Genomic DNA, 12,763 nt, shown 5'->3' with positions numbered 1-12,763 from the left:
AGGAAAAGGGGGGACATGATCGAAACATTTAAATATGTTAAAGGCTTAAATAAGGTCCAGGAGGGAAGTGTTTTTAATAGGAAAGTGAACACAAGAACAAGGGGACACAATCTGAAGATAGTTGGGGGAAAGATCAAAAGCAACATGAGAAAATATTATTTGACTGAAAGAGTAGTAGATCCTTGGAACAAAGTTCCAGCAGACGTGGTTGATACATCCACAGTCACTGAATTTAAGCATGCCTGGGATAAACATATATCCATTGTAAGATAAAATACAGGAAATAGTATAAGGGCAGACTAGATGGACCATGAGGTCTTTTTCTGCCGCCAGACTTCTATGTTTCTATGTTTCTATTTTGCAATATTCAAAATAATTGGGAGGTTGGAAGAGGCTGGAAAATTAATACAAAAAAGCACATTTAATGGTCAGTCATGTTTTCTCCGAGATTCAAAAGCCTTGGGGAGGCTGGGTAGAATTTTAGTTGCATGCACGCACATGTTTACATTGAGCAAAACCAAAAACCCACTCTGTATATGCTCAGGGGCTGCCTCCTCTCTGTGCTGCTTCACACAGAAAGGCAATTTAGGCAGTCCTCATTTAGTGACTGTTCAAACTTACGATGGACCTCCTCAAAGTTAATTAGCACACATTTTCAAATTTGTGATGGCCAAACAACACACACACAAAACCCACAATATCACAGATTGGGCCTTTGGCCACTGGCTCACAATTAACTGCCATTTGCAATTTTTATTATTTTTTTGACCTTGACTACTGATTCCTGGCCTGCCCAAAAAAGGCCCTTGGAGAAAATTGATTCGCTTATCGACCGACACAAAAGAAGGTCATAAAACTGGACACGGTCACAGGGTGTCCCACTTAACGAATCACAATCTACAACCGTAATTCCAGCCTCGCATGGGGACCTGGCGAATGATTGCCATACTTTACAATCCCGCACGTACTCCTCAACTTAACAACCGCGATGGAGCCCAAAATGTACATTGAGACCGTGCCTGAGCGAGTTTTGTCCCATTTTACGACCTTTTATGACCAGTTGTTCAGCGAATCCTTGCTGTCGTTAAGCGAGCTACGCCGTTGTTAAGCGAATCTGGCTCAGAAATTGGCCAAAGGGGGAACCCCCTGCCACCATCAAAAATATGAATCGCTTGCCAAACATGCAAACTTTAATCACCTCACCTTTTATTTATTTTATTTTTATTTATTTATTTTGTCCAATACACAATGAGGGTTTTAGTGGGTATACACATAGTAAAATACATGATGAAGGTTATAGAGGAGATACTCATAGTAAAATATATCTAAGAAAGAATAGAAAAGAAGATAAAGTAATAGAACATATCAATGAAAGAATAGAAGAAGAGCTATAGGAATAGAAGAAAGGTATAGGAGATATAGGAGAGCAATAGGACAGGGGACGGAAGGCACTCTAGTGCACTTGCACTCGGCCCTTACTGACCTCTTAGGAATCTGGATAGGTCAACCGTAGATAATCTAAGGGTAAAGTGTTGGGGGTTTGGGGATGACACTATGGAGTCCGGTAATGAGTTCCACGCTTCGACAACCCGGTTACTGAAGTCATATTTTTTACAGTCAAGTTTGGAGCGGTTAACATTAAGTTTAAATCTGTTGTGTGCTCTTGTGTTGTTGTGGTTGAAGCTGAAGTAGTCGCCGTCAGGTAGGACGTTGCAGCATATGATCTTATGGGCAATACTTAGATCTTGTTTAAGGCATCTTAGTTCTAAACTTTCTAGGCCCAGGATTGAAAGTCTAGTCTCATAGGGTATTCTATTTCAAGTGGAGGAGTGAAGGGCTCTTCTGGTGAAGTATCTTTGGACATTTTCAAGGGTGTTGATGTCTGAGATGCGATATGGGTTCCAAACAGATGAGCTATATTCGTGGATGGGTCTGGCAAAAGTTTTGTAAGCTCTGGTAAGTAGTGTGAGATTGCCAGAGCAGAAGCTACGTAGGATTAGGTTTACAACTCTTGAAGCCTTCTTGGCTATATTGTTGCAGTGGGCTTTGGCACTTAAATCTTTTGTTATTAGTATACCAAGGTCTTTAACCGAGTGGGGATTATCTGTGATAATTTGATTATTCAGTTCGTATTTGGAGTTCAGATTCTTCCCTGGGGAACTGTGCAACGGTCACAAGCACAAAAAAGGGTCCTAACTCACTTCCTCCCCCCCCCCAATGCCATCCTAGTTTTGAACAATCCCTAAGTGAACTTTCGTAAGGTGAGAAGTACCTATAATTCCTGGCTCCATTTCAAGCCGAAAGCGGAGAACCTCCTCCGAAACCTTGGAGGAGACACAAAAGTACAAAATGTGAGTTGTTAGTCACAAGGAGCTTTTCAAATGTCAGCTTTGGAATTTGGGTGGAATAAAGGGAATGAATTGTAGACCAAGAATAAACAAACTCAAGTTTGCGGTTCTATTCAGCAATCTAAACAGCTTTTCGACATCGACAATTTATAGTGACAAGAGAAGAATAATTCATATTTTCTCCCGCCCTGGCCAAACCCTCAAAAAATCTACATATCTACCACTTGGGACATGCTTTCTAATTTGTTTAGTTACACTTGAACACACATAAACAGGTATACACCATCTGTTTTATTTATCTTTCTTCTTTCTTTTAGTTTATTTTCCTTCCGCCCTTCCTGCAGGCTTACTTATTATAATATCTCAGGCCCCATTCCTTACATATTTTGACAACCAAGATAAACTTGTTGGGAAGTATGTGTGTGTGTGTGCATGTGTGTATTTGGTTTGTCAGATAGCTGGGCCGCAATGTTTTTAGAGTAGAATAACAGAGTTGGACGGGACCTTGTGGGTCATCTAGTCCAACCCCCTCCAAGCAGGAGACCTTGCCCCATTTCTGACAAAATGGCAGTGCTCTGTTGAAACGTGGTCTGTTCCAAGGGTAGGTTTGACCTGCTGTCAAACTCAAATCACTCTTCCCTCCTGGAGAAATCATCGTTCAGGTCGACTGCCCCAGAAGGTGGAGGCTTTACAGGACTCTCCTTACCCTAAGATTAGATCTAAATAATCAGCTCCCATCTCAGTGCTTCACCGCCTTGGCAAATTGACTTCAACTCCAGGAAATCCCCAAGCCAGTTTTCATGGGCTGTTTATTTATTTTTTAACTTTGCTGGAGTCAAATGGATAGCATCCGATCTATTACGAAAGTGTATGGAGTATTTAGTTCTGTTTTTATTCTTCCTTTTTTATCTTGTTTCTTATTTTTTTCCTTGCTATTTTTAAAATCTTTTTTAATCTCTATTTTTATTTTGTGTTTTTATTCATTAAGGGGAATTATTTTTAATTAGGTTCTTTTTTAATTTGGCAATATTTGGGATATATTATTTGGTGGGTTCTCCTTTTTTGCCCCCTTTATATATATATTTAACTATTCTTTAGCAATGGTTGGGTTTAATTTAAATACTGTGCTGGAGGTAATTGGAAATTTTTGCTCCTTTTCTTTTCCCTTAATGTCCTTTTTCTTTTTCTCTTTTATTCTAAAAGGCATTTATTATGGAAGAGGGCTTAAAGTATACATGAAAATAGATATGGAGGAGATTTTGAGGAAATTGAAGCACTATGATCTAATTAATTTGATTGATTAAAAATAGTAACAGCCTAAAATGTATATTGGCTAACAGTGGTTTTTTTCTTTTTTATCATATAAGGAATTGGAATAATTATTTTTTGTTCAGATGTCAAATGGAAAGGAGGAAGCATTGGTTAATCTAAGTATAGTGAAACTGCAAAAATGATATATTGTAATGTAACTTAAAAATTAATAGTATTTTTTTTTCTGTACACGTGATTGGAGAAGAAAAATGTAAAAAAAAAATTTTACCCCCCAAAAAGAAAGTTAATTATAATTTTTTTTTTAAAAAAAAAATGCAACCGAGGTGGTCTAGCCACATATGTGTTTTATCCGTTGTTAAGCAGGGGCTTAATGTCCAGGCCTTATGGCTCTAACTTGTAAGGTAAAAAAGTTAGTTTGTTGTGCAACACTGGGTGTCAAACTTGGCCCATCACGTCGCCAGCGCGTGACATTTTAAGACATTTTCTGTTTCATGGAGCTGTGATGGCTGTTGCCTGCATGTGGTGCATACGGCCTGCGGGCCGTTAGTTTAATATTTTTGGTAGGTTCTAACTTACCTCGCTACCGGTTCGCTTCCTCTCGCACTGTGTGGGCTTGCCTGGTAGGTGCGCAGTGCCAAAAAATTTATTTATTTATTTTTTAAAGCCAAAAAGAAGATGGCGACTGCTTGCATGGTACTGGAAACTCAGCTTCTGAATATGCTCAGAAGAAAAAATAAAATAATTTTTTAAAAAAGAATTTTTAAAAATTTCAAAAATAAAATAATTTTTTTAAAAAGGAATTTTTAAAAATTTCCAAAAAAGAATTACAAATTTTTTTTAAAAAAAATTCAAAACAAAGAAACAATATTTAAACATTCAAAACAAGAATTTAATTTTTTTTTAAAAAGATGGCAGCACCCATGGACCAGCACCAACCGAACCGGATCCGTGACATCATCATGATGTCACCAGAATGTTGCTACCAGTTTGGGTGAACCGGTCCTTAAATCTGTGGACTTCAATTACCAGAATTCCTCAGTACTACCTAAGGAATTCTGGGAGTTGAAATCCACCCAGGGCAGGAAAGGAGGGAATCCAACAGGACAATCAGGGTTATGGCGAAGGAGACTTAAGCTGGTATGCAAACAAAGCTGTTGAACAGATGTTGCTCGAGCCCCTGACCTGCTTTTTTCATCCCTTTGATATCGGGACAGCTGTGGCAAGACACCCGACCCAAATTTTATTAGCAGTTCCCCACCCTCACCCCCGTGAAAGCACAGCTGGTTCTTTCTTCTGCTTTCCTATCTCGGTCTTTGCCAAAAACAAGATGGCGACCACACGCACAGTGACAGGAACTCGGTTTCTGCACATGCTGAGGAGAATTTTTTCTTTAAAAAAATTAAAAGATGGTGGCATCCATGGACTGGCACTGGCCGAACTGAGTCTGTGACATCATAGTCAGTAATGAGCTGCTGATTATTCAGTCCGGTGTGCACTCCTGGTAGGACATTCTGGGATGCGATGCATTTATGTGTCCCCAATGCGCACATGCGCACCCTTGCACGAGATTTTGTCTCTGTGCATGCGCAGCAAGCGAAATCTCATGTGAGGACGCAATTTTCTCTGATTTTTTGCTTCTGCGCATGCATGGTGGTAAAAATATCAGAGAAAATTATCAAAATCTCACTCGTGCTGCGCATCCTCATGTCAGATTTCACTTGCGCATGCGCAGAAGCTAAATTTCACACCGATGGGTGTACATGTGCAAGCCAAATGTGTGCGTGCTTATGATGGCCTCAGAGGGCGCCGAAGACGAGCAGCCCTTTATTGATCATAATGACATTACCCAAGGGTCACTACTGGTTCGGGTGAACCAGTCCGAACCAGAAGGAATCCAACTTTTGCCTGTCATACAGCCGAGGGTCTCAAAACCTGTGGACTTCACCACCCAGAATTCTTCAGTCAGCCATACTGACTAGGCCCCAGGGCAGTGATGGTGAACCTTTATTCCCATGGGTACCAAAAGTGTTCACACACGCGCTATCGCACATACACAAGTGTCCACACCCATAATTCAATGCCTGTGGAAATGGCCTCCCCCTCCCCCCCGGAGGCCAGAAATGGCTCGTTTCCCAACTTCTGGTAGGCCATGTAGGCCCATTTTTCACCCTCCCCAGGCTCCAGAGGCTTCCCTGGAGCCTAGAAAAGGCAAACATGCCCTCCTCCATTCCTCCAGAAGCCCTCTGTAAGCTGAAAACGCCCTCCCATAGCCTCCATGTGAGCCAAAAACCAACTGACTGGCATGCACATGCATGTTGGAGCTGAGCTAGGTCAGTGACTTGTTTGCTAGCAGATATGGCTCCGTGTGCCACTTGTGGCACCCGTGCCATAGGTCCGCCATCACTGCCCTAAGGCAATGATGGCAAACCTTTTTGGTCTGTGTGCCAAAAGCATGTCTCTGTGTTACATACACCCATTCCTTCCCCCACCACCACCACGTTGCCTCTGCACATGTGCACAATCCTCCTCATCCTCGTGCATGCACCCAGACCTCCCCGAAGCCTGGGATTGTGAAAAAACAGCCAAACGGGCAAACTGGAAGTTCAGAAAAATAGACTTCTGTTTTGCCTGTTATGCTGTTTTTTTGCACTGGAGGCTTTAGGAAGCTTTCCTGAAGCCTCTGGAGACTGAAACAGCCTTCCCCAAAGCCAAAAATCAACTGGGTAGAGTGCGTATGCGCGCTGACACTAACATAGAGCAAGGCATTGTGTGCCTTCTGATACAGCTCTGTGTGCCACTTGTGGCATGCATGCTACAGGTTCGCAGTCATGCGCCAAGGGAATTCTGGGAGTTGAAGTCCACCCAGAACAGAGTGAGTGGGTGAGAAACCAACAGGACAATTAGGGTTACGGAGAAAGAGACTTAACCCAGCGTGGAAATAAAGCTGTCGAGCAGATGTTGGTTGAGCCTCTGACCTGTTTTCCCCCCCATCCCTTTGATATCGGGACAATATTTGGCCAGTGCCCTGTTCCAAATTTTATCAGCAGTTCCCCGTACAGCTTGTTCGGCCTTCAGGTTCCTTCTATCCCTTTGGCCTCTTTTCTCCACATCTGGCAGACAGAAGAATTGCTGGGTGGGCTTCGGAAAGGGGCAGTGGGAATTCCACCCACACACCCCTTGGTCCACTGACCCTCGCTCTCTTTCCTCCCCCTACAAAGCCCCAGCTGGGGCTGAGTCAGGGGACACAGAAAGGGGAAGGCAGACAGGCAAGAGCTTGCACAAGACCTTGGGGACTAGAAACTTGGCACGTTGGAGGGGAAGACAGAGGTCAAGGCCTAAGTCACAAGGCTGGTGAGGCAGAGTCCCCAAACTGTGACAAAGGGTTTCACAGGTTATATATGGAGCCGGGCCTCATGATTTCTTGTATTCGGGCTTAGCGGCCTTCCTCCGTGCTTAGAAATTCCAGTTAAAGAAGTGCAGCGCGAAGCAAATTGTGTCATCATCACAATTGTGTCACAAGTGATCTGCAGAGGATGTGTGTAAACTTTGGTGATCATGGGATGTTTTGAAACCGGGTACCTCTGGAAGATTTGCATCCCACGTTTAACAGTCTTTTCCCAGTGATGAAGGGCTACCAATTGACTCCATTGACAAAATTGAAGGGGTCCCAAGACGGGCTACAAGAATGGTGGAAGGTCTTAAGCATAAAACCTATCAGGAAAGACTTCATGGACTCAATCTGTATAGTCTGGAGGATAGAAGGAAAAGGGGGGACATGATCGAAACATTTAAATATCTTAAAGGGTTAAATAGGGTTCAGGAGGGAAGTGTTTTCAATAGGAAAGTGAACACAAGAACAAGGGGACACAATCTGAAGTTAGTTGGGGGAAAGATCAAAAGCAACGTGAGAAAATATTATTTCACTGAAAGAGTAGTAGATCCTTGGAACAAACTTCCAGCAGACGTGGTTGGTAAATCCACAGTAACTGAATTTAAACATGCCTGGGGTAAACATATATCCATTGTAAGATAGAATACAGGAAATAGTATAAGGGCAGACTAGATGGACCATGAGGTCTTTTTCTGCCATCAGTCTTCTATGTTTCTATGTTTCTACCAAAATTTTTACTACCACACTGTGGGTGTGGCTTATACAGGACGCCCTGCATTTTCTTTCAACATCTTTCAGTGCAAAATGGGTGCTCTGGGGTGGAGCTACATTTTTGCTACCCCACTGCGTTCCTCCCCCCTCCGTCTGGGCAGTAGCCCACCCCTGTTTCCCAGCGTCGTAACACAAGGACTAGGGTTTTAATCCTCGACTTATGACACAATGGAGACCCACATTTCCCTTGCTATGTCACGTTCCGTTTTACAACCGGGGTATTTGGGGCCCAGGGGCTAAGCAAATCGCTGCAGTTGTTAAGCGAGTCAAACGGTCGTTAAGCGGATCTGGCTTTCCCCCACCTCAATTTGGCTTGTTGGAAGCCGGCTGCAAGTGACAATCACGTGACCCCAGGATGCTGCAACCATTGTAAATACATGCTGGTTGCCAATCACTCCAGTTTGGATCACATAACCGTGAAGATGCTCCAACGGTTGTAAGTGCGAGGACCAATGATAAAATTGTTTTTTTCCAGTGCCTTTGCAACTTTCAATGGTCACTGAATGAATGACTATAAGTTGAATACAGGTAGCTATTGATTTATGGACCAAAACTGAGCCCCAAATGTTTGTTGCTAAGTGAAACATTGGTTAAGTGACTTTTGCTCCATTTTACAACCTTTCTTGCCACCGTTGTTAAGAGAGTCGCTGCTGCTATTAAGTCAGTAATACGGTCGCTAAGTGAATCTGCCTTCCCCGTCAACCTTTGATTGGCAGAGGGTCACAAAAGGGGATTGCATGACCCTGGGACATAAATAGGAATCAATTTGCAAAGCATTCAAATTTTAATTCTGTGACCAAGGTGAAGATGCAACGGTCATAAGGGCGAAACACAGTCTTAAAGTCACTTTTTTTCAGGGCCATGGTAACTTGGAAGGGTCACTAAATGAACTTGTAAGTCGAACACTGCCTGTACCTTTAAGAAAAGTATTATTTTTTAAAATAAAACTCCCCTGGGGATTTTGCTGGAATACTAAAACCGAGAGAGTTCTTGGCAAAGCTGGTAAAACTTAAGGTATTGCTGTAAACAAAAACAGACCTGGCTATCTGTGGTTTGGGATTTAACACTGTTTGTGAATTCAGCCCAATGTGGTTTATATGGTGTGAACCTCAGCAGATCAAACTATGGCTTAATGTGATGTAGAAACCGGGCTTGCTTTTCTATGCTGAGCGTAAGACCCCTTGGATGGAGATGGCTGATTGGCAGGGATGCAAGTATTGTATGATTCTAGGCTGTTAAAGCTGGCTTGTTCCATAAGCCATGATTAAGCAGAGGCTTAATGTCCAGGCAAATCACACCTATGTCTCTAAATTGTAAGCTAAGAGAATCAGTTTGCCCTACTACAGCAAGGATTACTAAACTTAGCAACTTTAAAGACTTCAACTCCCTGAATTCCTCAGTTAGTCATTATTACTTTCTTAGTAGATGGAGGATGTGTAATAAGCATAATGTATCTTGACTTCAGGGAGAAAAAAAAGATCAGGGAATTCTGGGAGCTGAAGTCCACAAGGTTGAAGACCCTGCTCCTAGTAGTTAAGGCACCAGGCCAGAAAACTAGAGGCAGTGAGTTCTAGTCCTGCCTTAAATACAAAAGCTGGCTGGGTTCCAAGCTGTGACAGACCGGCCCACCTCACAGGGGGGTTGTTGTGGGAAAAACAGACTAAAGAAGGAGTGTTTGAATATGTTCACTGCCTTTGAGTTATTTGTAAAAGCAAATTATTATTATTATTATTATTATTATTATTATTATTATTATTATTATGTCAGTACAACACAGCAAACGAGATCACTATGCTGGATTTCGTATTTCATCACCAGTTGGGCGCTTCCCAAGCACCTAGGACTGCGTGATGTAGCGGCAAATTATGTTTGCCGATCCCAGTAAAGCGGACTTTGGCAATTGACACATGGAGATTTTGTCAATTCCGATGGTTTTCAAATGTCCGCTGAGATCTTTTGGCACTGTGCCCAGCATGCCAAGTACCACTGGGACCACTTTCACGGGCTTATGCCAGAGTCGTTGCAGCTCGAATTTTACTAATTTCTCTAGCTGCTTCTCCTCAATTCTGCTGTCTCCTGGGATTGTGATGTCGATGATCCATACTTTCTTTTTCTCCACAATCAGGATGTCTGGTGTGTTATGCTTCAGAATTCGGTCAGTCTGAAGTCGGAAGTCCCACGGTAGTTTTGCTTGCTCATTTTCGACCACTTTTTCGGGCTTATGATCCAATAATAATAATAATAATAATAATAATTATTATTATTATTATTATTATTATTATTATTATTATTTGCTTTTACAAATAACTCAAAGGCAGTGAACATATTCAAACATATTATTATTATTATTATTATTATTATTATTATTATTATTATTATCATTATGCCATCATATTAGATTTGCGCACATCATACAAAAATACATCACATAGTGCTAGACATTTGGGAAGTGTTTGACTTGTGATATTGGGATACGAAATCCAACATATCAATCTCATTTGCTGTGTATTACTCTTTTTAGTGTGTGAATAAAATAATAATAGTAATTATTATTATTATTACTATTACTATTACTATTTTCATTATCTTTTACTTATATTATAATTATTATAATTTCATCATAATAAATGAAATAATGAAAGGCAGGATACAAATAATAAATAAATAAATGAAAACCAGGGAAGCATTCTGCCCTGATTATCATGTCAGTAGCTGCAGATCCTGTTCTTCCAAATTGAGTCCCTATCTATTAAGCAAGTTACCCTACAGGGAAAAGATGCTGTAATTTGGTCTAGCAGCCTCATTTGTTCTCCATCCGTGCTGAATTCTTGGTAGACACTTGCTGGCTGGGGAATTCTGGGAGTTGAAGTCCCTTCAACTTTCCGGTGATTTTGGAGCAGAGCTTATCAAATAGTCAGGGGACGGAGGAGAACAATGCCATGGGGAGGGTGCGTGTGACCCTGAGGAAAGTGCTTTTACTTTTGCTGTAGGAAGTAGGGAGTTTTTGCATCAAACAATAGCACAACAGAGCACAGAGCAGGCAATATGAAGTGGAGATAACAGGTCCTTAAGAGACACAATGGAAAAATATTTAACAGGGATGAAAAGAAAGGAGGAGGGAGACTGAGGTAATAAGACAAATATAAGTCTCCTGAAAGCTAAAACAAGGAAATAGGGCTGTATGTAGCGCTTGGCTTCACTGTGACTATGGTAGGAGGCGAGGAAAGACCGGTATGTTGACTGTGTTCTAAAAATGTTGGCAGGGGACAGAATGTAGCCAAATAAATTAAGGCGTCACTTAACCACATTACATCTCAATTGCTTGAATTTTTTTCAGCGAAAATGTGCCGAATATTATGAACAATTGTCTTGACGGAGAGTTGGGGATGGGGACGCGAAGTGTTTACTTTTTCCTGAGGGGGGCATAACAGAAAATAATTGAGAATTACTATTTTAGAGGAGTATTACTTTGTCCAGAAAGGATGTAGATAAGCTGTGAGTTTTCCTGCAATACAATTGCGGTAGCCAGAAATTATATCGTATCCAGAGGGGCCTCTCGGCTGCTCTTTGCCTGGTATTGCCAGCCTGTCTTTTGCCGGGGGGGGGGGGGCTTCTCTACCCCGTCTTTCTCATCACTTCTCCATCTCTCTCCTGGATGCCGACGGAGAAAACAATTATTTATTAATCAAATTTGTATGCCGCCCCTCTCCGTAGACTGGGGCAGCTAACAAAAGTAATAAAACAATATAAACAAATCTAATATTTAAGTTAATTTAAAAAGAAACCCCAATTTAAGACACCAATCATACATACAGACATACCATGCATAATTTTTTTATAAGCCTAGGGGGAAGGGAATATCTCAATTCCCCCATGCCTGACGACAGAGGTGGGTTTTAAGGAGCTTACGAAAGGCAAGGAGGGTGGGGGAAACTCTGATATCTGGGGGGAGTTGGTTCCAGAGGGCCGGGGCCACCACAGAAAAGGCTCTTCCTCTGGGTCCCGCCAAACGGCATTGTTTAGTCGACGGGACCCGGAGAAGGCCAACTCTGTGGGACCTAACTGGTCGCTGGGATTCGTGCGGCAGAAGGCGGTCCCGGGGATAATCTGGTCCGGTGCCATGAAGGGCTTTATAGGTCATAACCAACACTTAATTAACCAAATAAAAAAAGTTGGTTCTGTTTCCTAAGGTCGTATCAGGGGACTGTGTGGCTAAATGCCCTCTTTCTTTCTTCTCCACAGACGCTATGCCTGTATCGGATCCACGGGGAGATGCAGGCCGCTGGGCCAATGTCAGCTACCGGGTACGCCAGCCGAATGCTGTCGAACCGGCGCCCAGGAGAAAGAAGAACTGGTTTCACAAATTTTGCCGGTGCTGCGCGGGACAGCGGGATGACAGCGACTGGACACCAGCACCGGGCGAGGTCCCAGGAGCCCGGCGAACAGATCCTGTCATTCGGGGTGAGAGACTATCGCAAACCCTGAGAAAGAAATTTGGGGCGGGGGGTGAGAGGCAAGTTCAATTAGATACAAAATCCCACCCAATTTCAATCAGAATAGAGCACAAGCAGGAGACTCTATTTATCTAGCCATTTTGGAGGACACGCAAGTTGTTGCTTGATGTCAGCTCCAGCACACATGTGTGCGCTTGCCAGCCAATTATTGGCCTTGGGGAAGACCATTTTCCCCATCCGGAAGCCTCAGGGAAGCTTCCCTGAAGCCCCAGTGTGTGAAAAAACAGCCAAACAGGCAAACTGGAAGTTGGAAAACGAACTTCCGATTTCCCCATTGTGCTGTTTTTTACACTCCGGAGGCTTCAGGCAAGCTTCCTGAAGCCCTGTTGTGTGAAAAACAGCCAAGCAAGCAAACTGGAAGTTCAAAAAACCCTGTTATGCTGTTTTTTACACCCTGGAGGCTTCGGGGAAGCTTCCTGAGGCCCTGGTGTGTGGAAAAAATAGCCAAATGGGCAAACTAGAAGTTT

The 12,763-nt window shown here is 42.6% G+C and overlaps 1 protein-coding gene across 3 annotated transcripts in view; it reads left to right on the top strand.

The window, feature by feature from the left end:
• TGM1 (transglutaminase 1) overlaps positions 1-12,763 on the top strand; it is a 71,829-nt gene that overhangs the window by 16,333 nt on the left and 42,733 nt on the right. For 2 of the 3 annotated variants that reach the window (XM_070767285.1, XM_070767284.1), the window contains one exon: positions 12,025-12,243. In XM_070767285.1, coding sequence (XP_070623386.1) covers positions 12,030-12,243 — 214 coding nt within the window. In that variant the 5' untranslated portion in view covers positions 12,025-12,029. Of the gene's footprint in view, positions 1-8,735; positions 8,797-12,024; positions 12,244-12,763 lie in introns of those variants that run through there. The other variant, XM_070767286.1, reaches the window with a different exon arrangement.

Source organism: Erythrolamprus reginae, chromosome Z, assembly GCF_031021105.1.
Source record: "Erythrolamprus reginae isolate rEryReg1 chromosome Z, rEryReg1.hap1, whole genome shotgun sequence".
NCBI classification, from domain to species: Eukaryota; Metazoa; Chordata; class Lepidosauria; order Squamata; family Dipsadidae; genus Erythrolamprus; species Erythrolamprus reginae.
The sequence above is the reverse complement of the archived record's forward strand: the minus strand, read 5'-3'. Positions and strand labels throughout refer to the sequence as shown.